Below are 19,800 nucleotides of genomic sequence, written 5' to 3'. Positions count from 1 at the left end.
CTCATTCCTTCCCTCACTCCATGCATGGCTTCAGGGAGGCTGTGCTGCATCAAGGTACTCTCAGAAGGAACACAGTCAGATTAAATGCAGCCCTGCAGTTAGAAAAAGGGCAGAAGGAAGAATCATAGGATACCCTGACTTGGAAGGGATCCATAGGGATCAACGAGTCCAACTCTTGGCTCTACACAAGAGCACTTAGAAATCAGATCGTATCTGAAGATCCTGGCATAACTAGCCCTTATGTTACAGTCCTTGAATTACTCATTTTATAAAAGTATACTAACAGAGAAAAATACCTTTGAAAACTGTTCAGAATTCCTCTCAGTCTGCAGGATTATTTTTGCTGTGTTCCATACAGAGAACTTGTATACAGACACCAAACTATGTACTTCAGGTAGCTGCCACTGAACGTTTCCCTTTTGTAAGAATTGAAGAATAAAGATATACAGTATAAAGCTAGCTCACTCAGTGATTTCACTGCTATTCATATTAAATGCCTGGGTGCTCTCTATTAAATCAAAATTTTCAAAAAAACATAAGAAAAAAATTAATCAGATAACTTCTACTACGAACCAACACAAGCAGAAGTTATAAAATAAGGTTGGACTTTATATATTTCACAGGATTTAATTAAAAATTCCTGGTTACTCAAGGGATATGTGACAAGAACAGCTCATCCTAATCAATAGCTGAATTAATTATCTGTGGGATCAGAGTTCCAGGCTGGCTTCCAGAACTGTTGTTGATAAGATGGTATTTGGGTACTTCCTGCTTAAAAGCACATTTCTCTACAATGGGTCCGTGATTATTACAACATTTAACATCTTATCATTAAATAATTTAAGGTTTATCTCTGCAACTGGACTGTACAACTGCATTATTTGTGATTAAGTTTATAAAATAGTATATTCTGTGTATTTCAGTGAGCTACAATCCACTAGCAACGGACTCAGGTTAAAGCTGGGTATTAGGAAAAATTAGGAAGAGTGGTGGTGCAGTGGCACAGGCTGCCCAGGGAGGTGGTGGAGTCACTGTTCCTGGAGGTGTTCAAGAAATGGGTAGATGTGGCACTGAGTGACATGGTTGGAGGGCATGGTGGGGGTGAGCTGGGGTTGGACTGGATGATCTTAGTGGTCTGTTCCAACCTTAATGATTCCACGATTCTGTAGTTCCACATTAAGAAAGCAAGGCAGCAGTAATAAGAGAGTAATGGCCATTTGTTTAATTTTCCTCAGATCTAGTTTTAGCATGTTTCACGTGGAAGAAATTGATTGCATTTTCAACTTTCGCTAGTCCAGTTCACTTACAGAAATGGCACTTCGACTGTCCCCCCACATACAAACTCCAACCAAAAGCCAATCTACAGATTGAGAAGCCTCGTCTTCTGATGGGCCTTCCTGTGGTAATGAAAGGGAAAATATTTTTCTCCTCCTTGCAAAGACTAGGAAGAGATGCAGACACCAGGATTATATTCCAGAGAGCGATTTCCACTACTGAAGCCTGCCAGTGTTTAACTGTGCAGCCAGTACACCACCACTCTCATCTGGCCAATGCACACAGCATCATAAGAAAAACATAAAAACAAATCAAAACTGCTGTTCACAGACCACTGAGTCTCGGCACTTGCTCAGCTCATGAAAGACAGCTTCACTGACCTCAAATCCATTTCTCAGTCACTAAGTCCTTTTCTGACAAATGACCCTGACTATCCTGCCTACTTAAAGCTATTGAAGAGGCTCAGCTACCTCACTACTGAGCTGATCAGCTATTTTCTCCAGCATCCCCAAGCTCAGCTTTATGTTCATGGGCCCAACAAAATGCTTCTCCAGCCAGAAGCTACCTGAAGGAGCATCTGGAACTCCAAATGAAACATACACAATACTGCAACATTTTTCACCTAAGAAGCCAGTTTCTCTGCAAAAGCCTGATTTCATTCACTATTTTCTGTATTTTCACGGTATCACATTTGAAGTAAAAAAACCTGAACACGTGAAAAAAAAATGCAGATATTATTTATGTTTGAAATATTCACTGCTGTGCTATCATAGGCAGACACAATGATTAACATGTTTTGTCTGAAACAGGAGATACAGCACGTCTCCAAAAACAATGTCATGGATGTTACTGCTGTAAACTGTAAATCATGTATGTTCCACGAAATCAAAAGCATAGTGTCTGAACTATCAGCCTTGCTATTTGTTGAAACTTTTACTAGATCACAAATACCACTGAACTTGCAGAGCTGCTTTCCTTACTGAGTGTCTTCTCGGTGGTGGTTTTTAACTTTGTATCATGAGTTATTCAGTAACTAAAAAAAAAATGAATTGAAAAAATGTGATGTTAGAGAGTACAGTAGGTAAAATTTGTACCAAAACCTTCAGCCTTTTTCTCCCTCTCTCTCTCTTAAAACTCTCTTTTACAAGCTGGCTCACCAAAGTAAGGCTAGAAAACTAATGTGTTTTATCCCAAAGTCTGATAAAGCGTAGCACAGAAAAGGAGGCTGATCCTGCAACCACCCATCATTTTTGTTACCCCTCTGAAACACGTTCACCAGTACTGCAAATTTTACACTCTGCACTACTGCTGAGCAACGATGTTTTTACAATAACATGAAACTAACTTTCAACAAGACTGTGCAAACATCAAAAGAAATGACAATTCATTATCATACATGTTTGTGAATTATATGAAAAGCACTTTTTTTTTTTTTTCTGAGTAACTGCTAGAACTTCAGCTCAAAAAGCACATTCTGTCTTTGCACGTTCGAGTTATAAGAGTGTCATCTATGCACTCAACTGCCAAAGTGATTTTTGAGGGTTTTCTTTTTCTTTCTTTCTAACTTTTAATCAGAGGGATATAAGACACTAGCTATATTCACAGAGATCCAGATTCCATGTGTTATTTTTGCCTTCAAAGCTCAACTTATATCAAATATATACTTATTCTCTGTGTTTACAAAATAACTGCTTTCCATATACTCTTATTAGAAATAATGCTACCTGGGAGAATAATTTTATTCAAGTACAGTCTTTATCAAAAGAACAAGACAAAACTTAATCCAGAAGGGATAACTGCTAAAGAAAATGTCTTACTTTATCCCCTGGTAGAGCCAGAAACACTGTGTGTGATCTCTGCATATAGACAGTTATAATTTGATGTACTTGCAGCACAAAGTAAAAGCATCCTTCAGCAATACAATGTGTATCAGAAGCCCCAGATCTTCAGCAGATCTTGCTGATGCTGATATAAACCTAAAGCAGCTCCCTCACTTCAATCCTGACCCTCTTTATAGTCTTTGTGCATTGATCTGGTGGTAAAAAGTAGCCATATATCTGACTTAAACAAGTTACTGAGACTTCATTAACCCCCACGAGGAGGAGGAGAGTTGTAAAAGCTCTGTTTAAAGACTGTTTACAACTTAGTTACCCTGGCTTGTAGTAACTTACAAAATTTTGAGAAAACTACACTGAGTTCAGAGTTGATTGTAGCAATCTAATTTGCTCATTCTGCCTTCCACTCAAATTCAAAACAAACATTACCCCAGACCTGACGTATACTAAAAGCAACTCCTCCACCTAATTGTACAGTTGAAGCTTTACACTGCAAATACATAACCAGAAGTACCATTAAGTGTTGTTTCTTTTCCAATCATTGAACAGCTAAGGAAAACATACTGAAATGGAATGAAACTAAATGTTGTTTCATGTCGTTTATCTGTCCTTAAGTGCTTTGCATTTGAGAGACTTTACCTAAAAGATATTTCATGATTCAGCTCTTCTTCTGCCTATGTCAGTTGCCAACGTGGAAACAGACTAATAAAGCAACTGACTCAAAGATATTATCGTTCCTCTTGAAAAAGAAATGAAGTCAAACAATTGCTAGTATGTGTTTTTTGTTTGTTTGTGGTGCAATACCTGGACATCTATACAGCTTTCTTGCCTGTGCAATATCTCCTTTACTTAGACGGGTACGCTGGCCAATGGCAGGTCGTATACCATTATCATCACGGGAAGGGAGAATGGTATCCAGAAACATGCCCCTAAAAAAACATAAAAATAAAAAATAGACCCCAAAAACCCTATCAGGTTTCTGTCATAAAACTTGCAGAGTTTGATGCATGAATTATGCTATTATGTAAACCTAAAATTTACATTTGGCACAAGTAAGAGGGTAAAAAGCAGAACTTTAAATAGAGAAAACAAGTCAGAAAAATTCATTGGGCTGACCAAACCTTAAGCAAAATTATCAAAAAAGCATCTTTCTTCAGTAGATCAGTGAAAGCTTTCATATTTCTGCTAGACAACAGAAAGGAAAACTCTTACTATTGTTTTGATTACACAGGGAAAACGCATTACAGCTCAGCTCATTATATTGAAAAAATTAAATAAAAATTAAATAAATAAAAATACATAAATAAGTCCCTGTCACAAAATTCTTAATCACAAAGTTCCTGATTCTAATGAAGTTTTTAAAGCCTTGTTTGACTTGCATGAGTAAGAGCAAGTAAAGTCAGTCCTGTTTGCCTGTGCAGTAAGAAGTCAGCCAGTAATGCGAAGCTATTCCTGGTTTTATTGGATTCTTTTATTTAATTAATGTCAGACCATTTTTCTGTCAGATGTTATAACAGATCTTACTCTACTCTAGCTGCTGCTGCTCTTAAAATACAAGTGCTTGCTTGCCACATTCTGCTTGCTCTACAACAATGTATGTCTACCTACCATAAGTGATTTCCATAATATTTACCTTAGATGACTAGGAGTAATAGAGAAGCACATCTGTTCCAGACGTGTACTTTCATTCAAAATATCCCCATTTTTAAATATGAATCAAAATATTCTGGTTGTCTGAAGTCAGTTTTAGAGAAGAAAGCACAAGGATGTTCTGTTTTCATATTATAGGATTTGAAAATCCATAAAATCCAATAAAATGGAATTTAATAGATGAATATGTCTTTGTATTCTCTTGTTCTTTAATTTTTGGATGCTCTCTTTTGTCTTTGCAGGGCTTGTACAGAGAAGTAAAACTGTTGTTTTTATATGTGGATTAAGTAGGTCCAAAAAATGAACGCATAGCAAGGATCTTTGTAGTTATGAATGCTGTTTATTAAAACAGATCACTTTTTAAATGATAATAAATGATAAATAGACCACTTTTTAAATGATAATAAACGAACAACTTTGAGTACTGGGGTACATGCTGTACAAGCAGTCAGCTTTCTGATGGCATCACTAAAGATTTTGGAAAAAGGAAAAACAATAAAAATCAATCAGCTTAGGACATTGCATTATGTTGAACTCTAGAATAAAGTACTTATGATATTATTCAGTTTCTAGAAATAAGGGACGTTACTAATTAAGAAAAAAAAAGTTAGTCTTTAAATCATAATTGTATCTTCCACTGATTTTTGGTACAATCTGAAACAGATGCCGTTACTGTTTTGAAAAAATGTGAGAACGATCCTCTCAGATGGCTCAGCACTACTCTGATATGCGCTTTAAAAAAAGAACAACTGGTAACAGTTTCAATAAAGCATTAGCAGCATTATCATGTGCAACCAGAACTTCATCAAGTTTTGCAATTTCTCCTACTTATCCGGAGTAGACTATAAGAACAAACAGCTGGCAATATTTCATGCTGGGCATGACTCATGCTTTCAAGATAAATTGCTGAAAATTGATACATGACCTCGGGGTTTGGAAGGTTGTTTTTAAACAGCATGACTTAACAACCTACTGCACCTTGGGGCAGGGCATGCCTACTCATGGCACTATCAGTTCTTGCCAGCTTGGAAAGTGGTGAGATCAGAGCCCAGAATTCAAATTATCTTACGTTGTCATTGCCCTAAGACTCTGGAGGGTTCCAGCTTGCTAAATTTCTCTATTTTACATAGCTTTTTACAGCTTAAGGTAATTCATCTGTAACTGGATTAAGCAATATGACTAATATCTACCTCATGTGGCTCAATTTCCATGCTTTTCCTGGCCAAAGAATGTATATGCTGAATATGTTCTGGTGAGGTTTTTGGTGGTCTTCAGTTTATTTCTGAATCTCAGTCTGTCTAGGGATAATTTATTTAATATTCAAACAAAACTGTATTTGCTTTATGTGATGTGCCATCAGGTCCTCGCATAGTTTTTCTTAAATCTACATTACTCTAGTAATTTCAGAGTAGAAAGTTGGACTGCAACTTGATATGAAATATAACAGGAAATCAGGTGAGACTCCTGCTCTCCTTTTTCTAGCCTAGGAGAACAGCTTGCTGTACAGCTTCTCAAATCCATTCAGCGTTTCAGAGCAAGCCCATGAAGTTTGGAGTGGGCTTGTCAGCAAGAGGAGGAAAAAAGCAGAACATCTTTCTATAAGGTTTTGATGACAGTACCAATCTGTACAAACAACACAGAAGGGACTGCAGCCTGTGCTGTAAATGGTTGGCTGCAGCCCTTCGCAAAGGTTGCGGTTTGCATGGTCGATTTCTTACTACCATAAAGTGTTCTAGTTGCATAACCTACAGTTATTCAGAAGTCATGCATCAAAGGACATTTCTCTCCAAGAGAGCAGATCATGTTATACTTAAAACACTTGATCATTTCAATCATTTGGTTATTCTAAAAACAAACATGCACGGAATACAAAGTTTTACAAGAAGAAGACGAGCACTAGGAAATGATGATTCTAGATTATCTTGTCTTAAAATCTAAAGAACCGAAACAAGACTAATAGGTTGCTTTGGAAATGTGTTCAAAAACATAATTTAATTATCCTGACTTGAACAAGCTGTGTTTTTACTGCTGTAAGTGTACTGCACTACAAGGAATATTTTAAATGATTATGAAATAATTTTAAGTAAACAAATAAATTTACATTTTTTTAGCATTCACGGAGAGGAATAGAATTAAAAGTCAAAAGGTATAACCTGAGACTCCAACCTTGAGAAGGTGTTCCTGGCATAGTGCATGATGCTGTCAAAGTCATATGGCTCCCCAAGGGAATTCACCTCTCCAGGCTCCATCTTCAAGAAGTTGTATTCCTGACCTAAGGATGATTGATAATTATTCTCTGTAATATCTCTTTTTGAGAAGATTAAAAACCAAACAGGAAAAGAAAAACATCAAAAGATCCCAACTTGATTACTTGCTGACATTCATAACTCTTAGTCATCGTTCGGAAGTAACTGTGTGCTTTTATTAACCAAGACAGCAGGCATCTCAGAAATCTCTGATATTTAGAAAGACTGTTCTCATTCACATAATCCATGAAGTCTCCAAACATTATGCTATAATTCATGTAGTATCTGGAAAATTTGCTGGACTGTTTCTTAATTCCAGCTGATGATAGTATTATTATAATAATAATTGCTGATTTAACAGCTAGAGCTTTTGAAGAATCCTCTTTATTTTAGATTCTCTGGACTGGTACTAAAGTGACTTTACTTCATTGCAGGCAGAGCACCCATGTATTGCAAATACAATCAAGTCACATTTTCAGGAGTTCAGCTTTTGCAATTTAAATTGCAAGTAGAACAAAATAATAATATTCAGCTCATAATTCCAGATCCATAATTCTTTGACTTAATCATTCATACAGGGACGCAAAGCACTCCTTACTCTAATTCATATTCATTTTGCAGTATTGCAAAACAAACAAATGAAAAAACAACTGCAGTAGGATTAACATTATTTATCAACTTCTTTTCTGTAATATAAGAGAAAAAAAATACTTTGGTGGTCATGATCTGATTTAGTGAAACGCAAGCTCAACAAGTGATCCTCAAATGACAGCACAGGAAGTGTTTTCAGTCAGAAACTAGAGGGACAACTGAAAGGGGAAAGCAGGAGGCAGAGGATGACACTAAGCTGTATTTTCCCCATCAGAGAAAAAAACCTAACAGATGAGGACTTGAACAGCATCTATGCAAGTTGATGGGAAAGAGAGTAGGTGGAAAACTTGGATGTGCGAACTGGATTTCAGGACTTCAGAGACTCTTGGAAGTGTGAATTAGCTGCCAGACTTCCTCCAGCTGTTTCTGAGGTGGAAAATCATAGTCTGGCTTAGGTTTGAAGGGACCTTAAAAGATCTAATCCCTTCCACTCTCACTGTTGTGGATGGGATTCTCGCAAGATTTATTGCATCCCACAACTATTTTGTTTTAAAACATTTTCTTTAGTGACAGACAATCTAAGCTACCATTAGACACTTATTAATTCTATCCTTTCTCAAACCCTGCAGAGAATGGTCAAAAAGGTCAAAATTAGCATTTCACAAAGACCAGGTGTACTTATGAACAAAGCAAATGGAGCATGCCTAGTTTCCTTCCAACACAGATAACAGAGTTTCAGATTTGAATATGATGGGAACATGGTCACAGATTCAAAGTGCTCAGCTTCCCTTCCAAATCTCAACCTGCCAGGCAGCTTAACAGGTATCGGCACGTCTCTAATAATCATTCAGTATGACTGTAAAAGCCTTTCTCAGCCACAGAAAAATAGGACTTTAAAGGGCTCTAATTGTAATAGCTTCCTTCAAAATTTCTGAGTGTGATTACTACTTCTCTCCTAGCCAAGGATACTTCACAGCTTGCTATTTGGCCAGATCTTAAGAAAAAATTATATTTTAGTTACAGTACTTTATTTGTGAATCCTCTTAAGATTGGTCTAGCTAAGAGGAATAACAAATGCTTATTTCAACTGTCGTTACAGAGCAATTCAGTTCTAAAAAACTCAAGCAAATGAAGTAAACAGCAAAAAATGAACAGTTTTTTCCCAAAACCATTTCTTAGAACATCTCACCTGGTTGGATGTTTTCTCTAATGATGGTGACGTGGTCATCTCGGTCTGGTCGTGTATGTTCATGCCAAAAGCCTATAACATGACCTAGCTCATGGACCACTATACCAAATTTATCACAGTTCTTGCCAATAGATATAGCTTGAGGACCGTTTCCCCTTCGACCCACATAAGAACAGCACCTGCAATTAAAACACAAATACAGATGAATGTTCTCATGTTCTTATTTAGGAAGTTCAGTTAAAATCTGAGAAAACTCCTTTTTTAAAAAAAAAACAAAAAAAAAACCAGCAGAGCTACACACTGTGAAGTTTCTGAAGTCTCTCAAAATCTAGAGCTAATGCTGGAATGACAACTTACTTATTATTCAGAATACCTTATAAAGAATTTATGGATTGTTTTATTTTTTATTCAAGGCCTTCCACAAGATGTTAGTTGTGTTTAGCACAACTGTCCCTTGTGGTCTTGTACTTCCCTATGACACAATAATGCATTTGCACTCAAAGAATTAATAAAGTCCACTTTACTGAAGTACCATCTCATTCATCACTGCTTTCTTGCCCACACACCATCAAAAAAGACGTGCAGAAGAAACAGGAAAATGTATGCACACACTTTCCTCCCTGCTATACTTCTGCTGTGTGTCTTGAAAGCACTCACTGTAGCCATGCTCACTCAGTTCTGGTAAGTTTCCTATATTTTGATCTGAAAATTCACCCTTCCCTACTAATTCTATTTATAAAATGATGCAAATGAAATGGTAGCCCATTAAAAGAGTCATTTTGTATCTGTTAGTGCACAGTTGAAAAAACAGCAGAAGATATCCTGCCAGAAATGCAATATCCTGTGGTGCCTCTTAACAATCTCTCCATGTTTTCTATATTTTCTGTTTATCTGTCTGTGGATGATGTATACTGTCATTTGCAACAACTCTGTATGAGGAGGTTGAATGATCTTAATAGGAGTGAACCATTTCTTCTACCACTCCTGTTTTCTTGCAATATAAACTTTTAGGATGTTAGTCCCAGAAAGTCATACCCCCCCACCCCCCCCAAAAAAAAGGGAAATATGCTTTGCAAGTGCTCTTGTGTTTCATTACTCTTCTTCTGCGCTTTCACAAATTGTACCTTTTCAGCATTCACAGTGTCAACATTTATCAGAGATGTCTGCTTGCTTTTTCATTAGAAAAGACATCTGCTGATTAAGCCAGCAAAACCGTAGAAAGGGAGAGTGAATTCTGCAGCAATCTGAGACAATTTCAGAGTCAACAATCTAAAACTCATTCTCTTTCACCTCAAAAAATTCTAGCTGTTACAAGCCGACATTACATTCCTTAACAATAACTCAATTTCTCATCTCTGCTCTGTAGTTCTGCAGTCTTTCAGATGGAATAGAACTGTGCAGAGTAGAAGTTCACCTCCACCTCCTCCTCCTTAAAAAAAAAAAAATAATAATCGGATGTCCAACATTTATGTTGTATTTTTTCTTTGAGGAGGCTTATGTTAGCGTGGACTTTGATCCAATCCTTCATACGTATCTGTGGTCAATAAAGAAAGAGCAGCCATGGAAGTAATTTCAATCGTATATTAAACTCTACAGCCTCCAAAATTGGCTCCCTTTCAGGTTTTGTAGAGTTGTCTCTTTGGACAATTGGCTGGTCAGTCAGTCTTAATTGGGTTGTTTCACTGATTTTTGTTAATAAAACAAACAAACAAACAACCCACTAAATCCATCAAATATGAATATTACAGGAATACAGTCATGACACTTCAGCTTGTTATATATGTCCTTAGTAAACATATACTGGTTTTGCACGGCTGAATAAAATGAAGGATAGCAATATCCAAAAAAATGACAGTAATACCTTAGAATTATAAAAGCAATGCATTTATTTTATAAAGTAAACATTATTGTAACAACCTCAGAGAGTTGTATTAAGAATTCCAAAGCTGTCTTAAAAACACCGCTTAGAAAATCAATTGTCACAGAATGGCCTGGGTTGAAAAGGACCACAATGCTCATCTAGTTTCAACCCTGCTATGTGCTGGGTCACCAACCAGCAGACCAGGCTGCCCAGAGCCTGGCCTTGAATGCCTGCAGGGATGGGGCATCCACAGCCTCCTTGGGCAACCTGTTCCAGTGTGTCACCACATTCTGAGTGAAAAACTTCCTCCTAATATCCAATCTAAGCCTCTCCTGTCTCAGTTTAAAACCATTCCCCCTTGTCCTGTCACTGTCCACCCTCATAAACAGCCATTTCCCCTCCTGTTTATACGCTCCCTTCAAGCACTAGAAGGCCACAATGAGGTCTCCCCAAAGCCTTCTCTTCTCCAAGCTAAACAAGCCCATTTCCCTCAAACTTTCCTCATAGAAGAGGTGCTCCAGCCCTCTGATCATCTCAGTGCCCTCCTCTAGATTTATCCTGACTGGTTCTAAAACACTCCTACCCTCAAAACAAACGTAATTTATAACTCTTTCTTTCCTGCTTTAGGCAGTTCCAAGCATAGGTATGAATCACCATTTTCCTTGGCCTAAGTACAGAATTAGGCTCTGTGCTCCAGCTCTGGTTGTGCAATAATGTGACTTTCACACTTGAATTTCTTAAGGTGTTCACTAGTGACTACTTTAAAAGCAAAGGAAATGCAGACTTTCTGCCATCATTCTATGCACTGCAGGTTTACACCTCCATACCATAACAAAAGAAAATAACATGAGGGTATTTATTTCCATACTCTGTATAAACTACAGTAACAGAAAGCAAGTATGAACAACATTTGGTATAGAAATAAGCACTGATGTAAATAATAGTAGTGGAAGTACTGCCTTAACATATGCCCTAGAATACAACACAGGCAATAAAATAGAGCGATGAAGAGTAGAAATAAGATTAAAATAAAAATCTAGAGTAATTATACTACTTTATCTCATGATTCCACGGTGGATTTCACCTTTGCACCTAATATGTTGACATGGCTTTGTTTAACATTTTTTTCAGTTTGCTGAATAAATATTATTGCTCCGAGTCAATATGTAAACATAATTAAAGCACTACAGTATTTTCAGTGTCTTTATTGTGTCTGGGTTCTTATTCTTCACTAGTTCCTTAACTATTTGAATAGCTTTCTATTAGCATAAGTAAATTACCAAAGTTCATACACTCTCATTCGCTCATGTTTAGTATGGTGTCTGTAAAATAGTAACGCTTTGGATCCAAAAGGACATTTGTTATTGTTCTTAAATTTTGCACACAATATTATTTCCTGTCACATCCCATTGCTGGGGGAATGACTGAGGACAGACTTTGCCAAAAGTTGCGGAATCTGCAGAAATTTCCTTCTCAGAAAACTTCATTAATTTTAAAACATTAAAGAACTGGTCTCAGTGCTGAATTAGTGTTGAATTCTGAATTTATTGGCATAGGCAGTTGCATTATGTACACCAAATTAATTTGTTAAGCACAGCCCTAGGTCCCAGACTTCAAATCTTCTAGAAAACACTCATCCTTAGCTTTCAGTGCTTACAAGTAAGTCTAAGGTTCAGCACTCATGTTGGCAACCTACAGGAAGTCATGGCAGAAAACTAAATCAATCAGATGAAGTAACCCACATTCTTTCAGAGTATGTCACCATTTCCATATTAGTTGAAATTAATGAGTTATGCTTCTCTAAGTATGTTAAAGTTATGCACATCATTAAGGTAATTATATTATATGGGTCTTGGACAAAAGAACTATGCTTGATGCCTACTTTATAGACAGAAAAGTATAAAACACATACAGTCTGTGAAAATTCTTAATTTGGGGAAAGTACGAAATTTGGAAGAAAAAAAACACAACCAGATTTTATTTAATTCTGGTTGGAAGGGATCTATGGAGCACTTTAGTTCAACCTCCTGCTTAAAACAGTCAGATATTAAGTCAGAAGACAGCTGATCAGGTGTTTATCCAGTTGAGCTTTAAAAATGTCAAAAGACAGACAGCACAGCCTCTCAGAGCAACCAGCTTCAATGTTTGGCTGTCCATACTGTAAGAAATACATATACCTGGTCTGATTCTTTCTTCATCTTCTGTCTGTTAGCTTGCATTCTCCCACCAAGCATCATCATAAGGAGTCTATCTCTTCATGTTTCCTTCTCTGTAGGAACTGAAGGCTGCTGTTGCATATACTGGAAGCCATGTGAAGTAATTCTGCACCCTCAGCATCTCCTCACAGGGCCAACACCCCTGAGCACCTTGGCAGCCCGCTGCTAAAGTCCTTCCAGGTAATTAATGTCATTCTCACATGTAATGTTTACCTATCATCTACAAAGTGCCAAGCAGAGAAGGACAACTCCTTTTCATGAAAGGCTGTTCATACAGCCTCTGGTGCTGCTGGCTCCCTTTGCAGCCAGGGCCAGCTTGTACCTAACTTGCTGCCTGAGGACCTTCCCCACAGAGCTGCACATCCCAGCTGCACAGCTTTGTATTCAGCCCTTCTGAACTTGATCGAAAAGTCTGCAAACAAGGAGAAGTTGGGCATTACCAGCGTGCTTACTGGCTTTGGGCATCTTATTGGGTACTTCTAAAAAATATTTTCTTCTTAGAAAACAAAAATGAAAAGAAAGAAAAGGATATAGAAAGCTTCTGCATCTTGTAGGATACAAAATACTTAGGACACCTAGGAGCTGGCATAATTAGAACTAATGTTCTAAATACTCAGATAAAGAATGTGCATATGTATGTCTGTAGGTATGTATTTGCAGGTGAAGATAAACTGTAAAGTATTTGTTTAGAAACAAAGTAAGCCCACTGAGTAAAACAAAAAACAATGAACAGCTAGCTGCACATGGCAATTTCCTTTGAATATTTACTTAGCAGATTTTAAGCTCTTCCCAGAAATTATCAATCAATTTCTTCAGTATTGCTTAACAGCCTAAGGAGAATTAGAATTAACGTGAGTCTCAAAATAACAGCATCAGTACACTCATAGAAGGTCATGAGGATTAGTTGGGTTGAGTGTCATGTCAAGCACATCAGATTCATCCAACTAAGCTGCAACGTTCTGATCACTGCAACGACTGCACTGAGGCAAAAGGTAAGAAAAACTAAAGTAAATAAATACAAATATGAATGAAATAAGTTGCAACATCCTGAGGCTGATCCCAGGTGCTCTGGGCAAAGGGCGGAGACTCCTCTGTGCTTCAGCAGCACTTGTCATGCTCCTTAAACTGAGTCAAATGACAATTTAAAGCTCCTGATCTCTTTAATCTTTATTGCAACAGACAGCAGTTAGATACAGTAACTATTTAGGAATCTCTAATTCCATGTAATTGGTCTAGCTGATCAATAATGGTGTGCAAAGAGAAACAAATGACAAAGAAAGCAAAGTGATTGGAGCAGGACATTCTTTCTTTCAAGTAATACTGTTTCACAGTCACTCCTTAAAATGCTCTTAAATCATTGTAAAGGAAGAGAATCTCATGGGGTCACAATGTTGCACTTTTTAAGAAAGCTGCATTATTACATTCTTTGGGATTTAACAGCATACTTGCCCCTTAACAGACCACAACATCAGCCTGCCATGGCACCAACTGTGTGAAGCTGTGGATTAAAAGCTGCAGAACTTTATGAGCATGCTAGGACTGTGTGTCATCGCTTACTGATGACACAAAGTGAAAGATCTATATTCCATATAAAGCAGATACTGGCTTCGACCCAGCTTCATGGCAGGTATCGATCAGTGCTCATTACTAAATGTCCTGACTCACAGTCCTAAGATCTGTTTTGAGAGCAGAAGTGGCTACTGCTCCTTCATCAGCTTGACGGAGATAACTACATCAGTATCACAAACAGCTACTAGAATGCATTCTTTAGCTATCAGTTTCTCATCCCAGCGTACTAATCCTTCAGTTCATGTTAATACACCATGTCAGGGCTCACGAGAATTGAAGAGGATAACTACCACCCATTGTGCAGGCCATGCCACCACCTGTAGAGGAGCAGCGTTGGCTGCTTTGGGACAGAAGAGTGCCAGCTGCTAGAGTCAGTAACCACCTGAGAGCAAGAACCAATCCAACACACACAAAAAAAAGATTATTGAGGATGATCTGAAGCATTTCTCTTCCCGTACAAGTGATTGTGCACCTTTCAGAGCAGGTAAACTTTCTACAAGCTAAAAATGTTGCATAAGTATACGTAAGGTAATGACCCTACCTATTTTGCCAACTTAAGCCTGCAGTGTGTATTAACATCGTAGCAACTTAAAAAAAGTTAAAACATACAGAAGCCTTCCATTCTACAACATTTACAGAAGAACATGAAAGAGATTTGATTTTTCTGTATCTCAGACAGCTTTGTCAAATACTCAAACCTGAGGGTACAGTACCGATGGCAGTAAGTTATCTCAAGTTTGTCACAAGAAGTAATTAAGTCTTCTGATGGAGAAAAAAAGTTACCACAAAGTCAGATCAAAGGCATGCTGAAGTACTAGAGCAATATGACTAACTGTTCTTTTCTCTTTCCTTATTATTTTTTGTCTCGCTATATAAAAAGAAGCCTGAACTTTTACTCAGAACTTTTATTATGAGCATGTGAATAGAGGCCAGTCAAGTTTGCTGCCCCCCTTTTTTTTTGGCTTCGCAGACAGAGAAATATACTATCTTCAGTTTCTATCTGATAGGCAGAAACACGAGCATGAAGAAGACAAACATTGTTTGGAATCTGCTTACAGAATAGATTTTTTTACTTGCTTTAATCAGCTATCTGCATCAGAATTTGTTTTAGCATATATTAACTCCAACATACGCTGCTTTGGTAGAAAAATCACAAGCAACAATACAGCATTCTTACTTTCACATCTGCAGCTAATGGGTACAAATGACTACTAGAATTTTAAAAATTCAAACTAGTTCAGAAACATCTTTTCAATAATTAACTGCTCTCAAAATCATAAAAAATACATCATGACAAGTAATTGCAGTTTAAGACTGCAGAAAACGAAACTGTGATGGAGATGATGGAGTGATGGATAAGAGGCCTCTAGCCATAAAGACTTTAATTTTCTTTCCACATAAAGCTCATAAGTAAACTACAGAAATCTATTACAAAAGGGAGTATGAAGTTCATTGAAAGAATACATCTATACAAAATAAAAACTGATAATACGATCTTTAAACTTGCAGTCTGAGAAAAGACTGCTAAATGCAAAGAAAATAAGCCTGGAGCTGACAATGACTTGAACAGATTGGAGAGATATAAAAAAGGAAATATAGCATTATCAAGTCCAGAATGTCCAGTCCAGTCCAGAAATGTGCAAAAGGTGATGCGTGCTGAGCACGGAACTGGTGACCGAGTATCAGGGCTGTGGAAAGAACTAAGGAGTGTAATGGCAGTTATGTCCCAGGCAACTGAAAGTCAAAGGTGGGAGGCGTTGAGAAGCAGATCGTGGAGATACCTAAGAGAACAGAGAGATTTCAAAACATGAACTAGATCTAGCGCTGGCTGAGCAGAAGTAATGACTCATCTGGACAAGTGTGTCCTTTTCTGGGTTCTCAATTTCAAGAAAGATGTGGAGTAGTCAAAAAAGAATTTCAAAAGAGAATAACAAGGTGATCAAAGTCCTAGAAAAAATGACTTGGCAGGAAAGCTTAAACGATTTGGACATTTTGTAGCCTAAACGAAAATGGAACCGAGGGCGGACATAATGAGAGTCTCAAAGTATATGACAAAGTCCTTTAAAAAAAAAAAAAAAAAAAGGAATAATTTGTTTTCTGTCATGGTGAGATGGAAAAGTTGATGAGCTTCAACTGCAGCAACAAATCCTTATTTTTGTTATGACCAAAACTATTGCCACCAACATCCTCAAATTCTTATTTTAAGGATACTGAAGCAACATATTTCCTAGCAGGCTGTGAAGTATTCATTTCGCATGTTTTTAAAAACAAGTTAGACAAGCGAATTTCAAGAACATCATAGATACAGCTGTTTCCATCTTAAGGGTGCTCAGCTATTTTTGCAGTCCTGTAGGTTTACGATAACAAAAACTTCTCTCACCCATTGTTAAAATGCAAACTCTCAACTGTAGAAAGCTCGTGTTTCTACCTCTGATAACTAATTCCTCTATTTCAAATATGCTTTTTTTTTTCATCACGGCCTTTCTGGGCAGAGCTTCCCACGAACTGCTGCAAGAAGTAATGCATTATGCTCCTTCAAAATATCCTTGAGGTTTGCAAAGGCTCAAAGACACTTCAGTTGTTAGTGTACTATCACCGCCATCTGAGACGTCTGCAGATAGATATTGCCATGTGAACTTCCACATATATGGCTATGTCCACTTTCTGTTTCATAACATTATGCTATGTTTTGACTAGGTGCTCTTTGTGGCAGGGTTTATCACTTAGTTTTTATTTCAGACAGTGCTGAGTATAATAAAGTTTCCCTCATCTGTGAATGTTAACTACCATGGTAATACTAACAATAATGACACAATGTGCTAACAAATCAACACAGCAGGCTGCTATGGGAAAGCACAGGGATTCATTTCAATGTGACTGGCCATGAGGCAGAAGGTGTTTGCAGATGGTTTGGTGTCACTTCTGTCTATTTTCTTTCCATGGAAAACAGCAGCATTGTATGCAAGTGGTGAGTGCATAGTAGTTTCTATTCACCCAGAGAAGACGTACTCTTATTTATCTGGCACTTTCTGAAACAATCAGAACTCAAAAAAGGCCCTTCTGTTTAGCTTAGGCTTTTCCTCACTGGCAGCCACACTTTCCCTTGTTCTTAATCCTAGAACTGTTACAGACTTCATTAAGTGTTTGCAGTATGGAAAGCATCCGCCAATAAAACACTGATGGCAAAGGATAATGGTGACTTTCAACACAGATGCTGAGTATACTCTACCTTTCTGATCTGAATTTGTTATAATCCAGCCTTCACCACATAGTGACTTCATCTTATGAAGCACAAGCCAACCAATGAAGTCATAGCATTTACCTTTCATTTACAGAGACCTCTGTTTCATATATCCATACTTCTCTTCCCAACATGCCTGTGAACATTTATCTCTTCCACATTCTCTGTTTAAGTTCACATTGCTTCCTGCATCACCAAGAGCAGGCAGGCAGTATTATTATTCTTTACTTCCTGATTTTTTCCAACTATTTATAAGTATTCTCTCTTATGAGTTGCATTGCTAACTAAGTAATAATAGCCATGCTGGTTGAGAACAGAAGTCCATTTAATTTGTCAGTTTGTAACAGAGTTCTACAGCACAAGAATACAAAAGACAAGGTCATGAGCATTCCCCCAGAATACGTTCCCACATTGCAAGTATCTAAGACTCAGAGAAGAATGTCTGCTTAAAATATCCCTGACAAGCCTACATGTAAACTTATGGACTATTGTAAAGTACATGCAGGATCATACCTACAATATAAGGAGATTCCAAAACTCCCCTTCGCAACATTAGCCTCTAAAACTTATAAAGTAGCCATGAAAAGTGCTCATTGATCAGAAAGTCAGCAAGACAGACAGCTTCACCCTTTGGAGCCTACGTCCCCAACAGAAGCAGACTATCATAAGTACAGTAGTCCCACATGTAGTGAGTTTTCCACTCAGAAAACAAACATGGTGCTCACAGGCAGTTCACTGACCACTATATTAAAATCGAGATTTCTGAGTGCAATAAATAACAAACATAACTGGCAGACACATTTGTCAGCAGAAATATCTGAGGATGGAAAGTGATTGTCTGAAAGCTAGGCTGATGAATGACAAAACCTGTTTCGTTCATTTTCACGTGTTAGTGATCTGGGAGAAGGAATTGTGAAAAGGTTATAAAAGTTTCCTGATTAAATAAATCTGAGCAACAACAGTCAATGCAATAAAAGATAAGACCTTAATTACAATTAAGCACAATTAAGCTGGAAAAAGAATAGGGATAGGTATTTGTACTTGATCCAGCAGAGAACATGCAATACAGAGAAAATATCAAATAAACAGGCAATTAGCCTTAAGCACATTTAGAACAATGTATGTGAACACTGAAAGTATGACAAAGCCAACTATAATGTCTCATCTATGTTTATTCTAGTAAGATAGTTTTATTTAGCAATATCTGAGAGGCATAACTTCAATAATCACTACTTTCAATTAACCTACAGCCAAGTACAACAGATGCATTGCTTAAACACAGTAACTATTCACTTCCCTGCAAGGTAGCTATTCACTAACAACTCCAAAGCTGAGAAATATGTCCAAACACAGAAAGTGTGACTATCTGTGAACATACAGATGCACTTACCCACAAGGTCGGTATGTAAATACGATGTAACTTTCTTCATCACTTCTTTCAATAAATGTAACACACGTGTACTTTTCCCAGTGTCGCATCGCCTGTTTGAACATGGCGCGCTGCGTGCCTGCAAGAATTGCATGACATGAAATAAGAGACTTTTCCAACTTCAGTCTTCAAATCTGGAGACTAATTTAACTTCAGCACACCAAACAAGGCATGTGAATTTAATAACGTTGTCTCGAGCAGGGACCAATTTCCATTTCCTTCCATACAAACCTTTCAGAAATCAAATTATTCACCAAAAGGGGAAAAATGTATTTTGTTACTATACAAAGCATACATAGATACTTGTTTTAAAAAGAGAAACGCATTCAGAAACAGCCTAGATGCAGAAAAAGCCAAGCCAGGTCTCACAGAGCTCAAGGCCCTGTGCGTGCTGGCTGCCCACACAATGCTGCAGGTAGCATGGCAAAGCAATTTCATTGCCTAATAAAAGAAAAGGCTTGTTAACTTAGAGGCAGTACCTGAGAATATTGTTGCTGAGCTAGAAATCCACAAAGAACTGTACTCAGCACGAATTTGCTGGCAGAAATATACCCACCTTGCATTCTCTCAAAGCTACATTCCAGCAGAGAGTGGATGGATAACTTGGGGCGTGGGTGATGTCTGCTTGTTTTTAAAATGCTTTAAGTTAAAGACAACAAAATCTCAAAGTTCTTAAAAACGATGAGTTCAAACTATGC

At 37.5% G+C, this 19,800-nt stretch overlaps 1 protein-coding gene across 3 annotated transcripts in view; it reads right to left on the bottom strand.

Annotated features, from left to right (window-relative positions):
* TLL1 (tolloid like 1) overlaps nucleotides 1-19,800 on the bottom strand; it is a gene marked incomplete at both ends in the record, with an annotated part of 130,968 nt that overhangs the window by 47,183 nt on the left and 63,985 nt on the right. For 2 of the 3 annotated variants that reach the window (XM_079535097.1, XM_079535096.1), the window contains 4 exons: nucleotides 3,915-4,039; nucleotides 6,927-7,032; nucleotides 8,787-8,965; nucleotides 19,064-19,181. In XM_079535097.1, coding sequence (XP_079391223.1) covers nucleotides 3,915-4,039; nucleotides 6,927-7,032; nucleotides 8,787-8,965; nucleotides 19,064-19,181 — 528 coding nt within the window. Of the gene's footprint in view, nucleotides 1-3,914; nucleotides 4,040-6,913; nucleotides 7,033-8,786; nucleotides 8,966-19,063; nucleotides 19,182-19,800 lie in introns of those variants that run through there. The other variant, XM_079535098.1, reaches the window with a different exon arrangement.

This window comes from Tetrao urogallus (assembly GCF_951394365.1).
Source record: "Tetrao urogallus genome assembly, chromosome: 4".
NCBI classification, from domain to species: domain Eukaryota; kingdom Metazoa; phylum Chordata; class Aves; order Galliformes; family Phasianidae; genus Tetrao; species Tetrao urogallus.
This window is presented reverse-complemented; position numbering and strand designations above follow the sequence as displayed.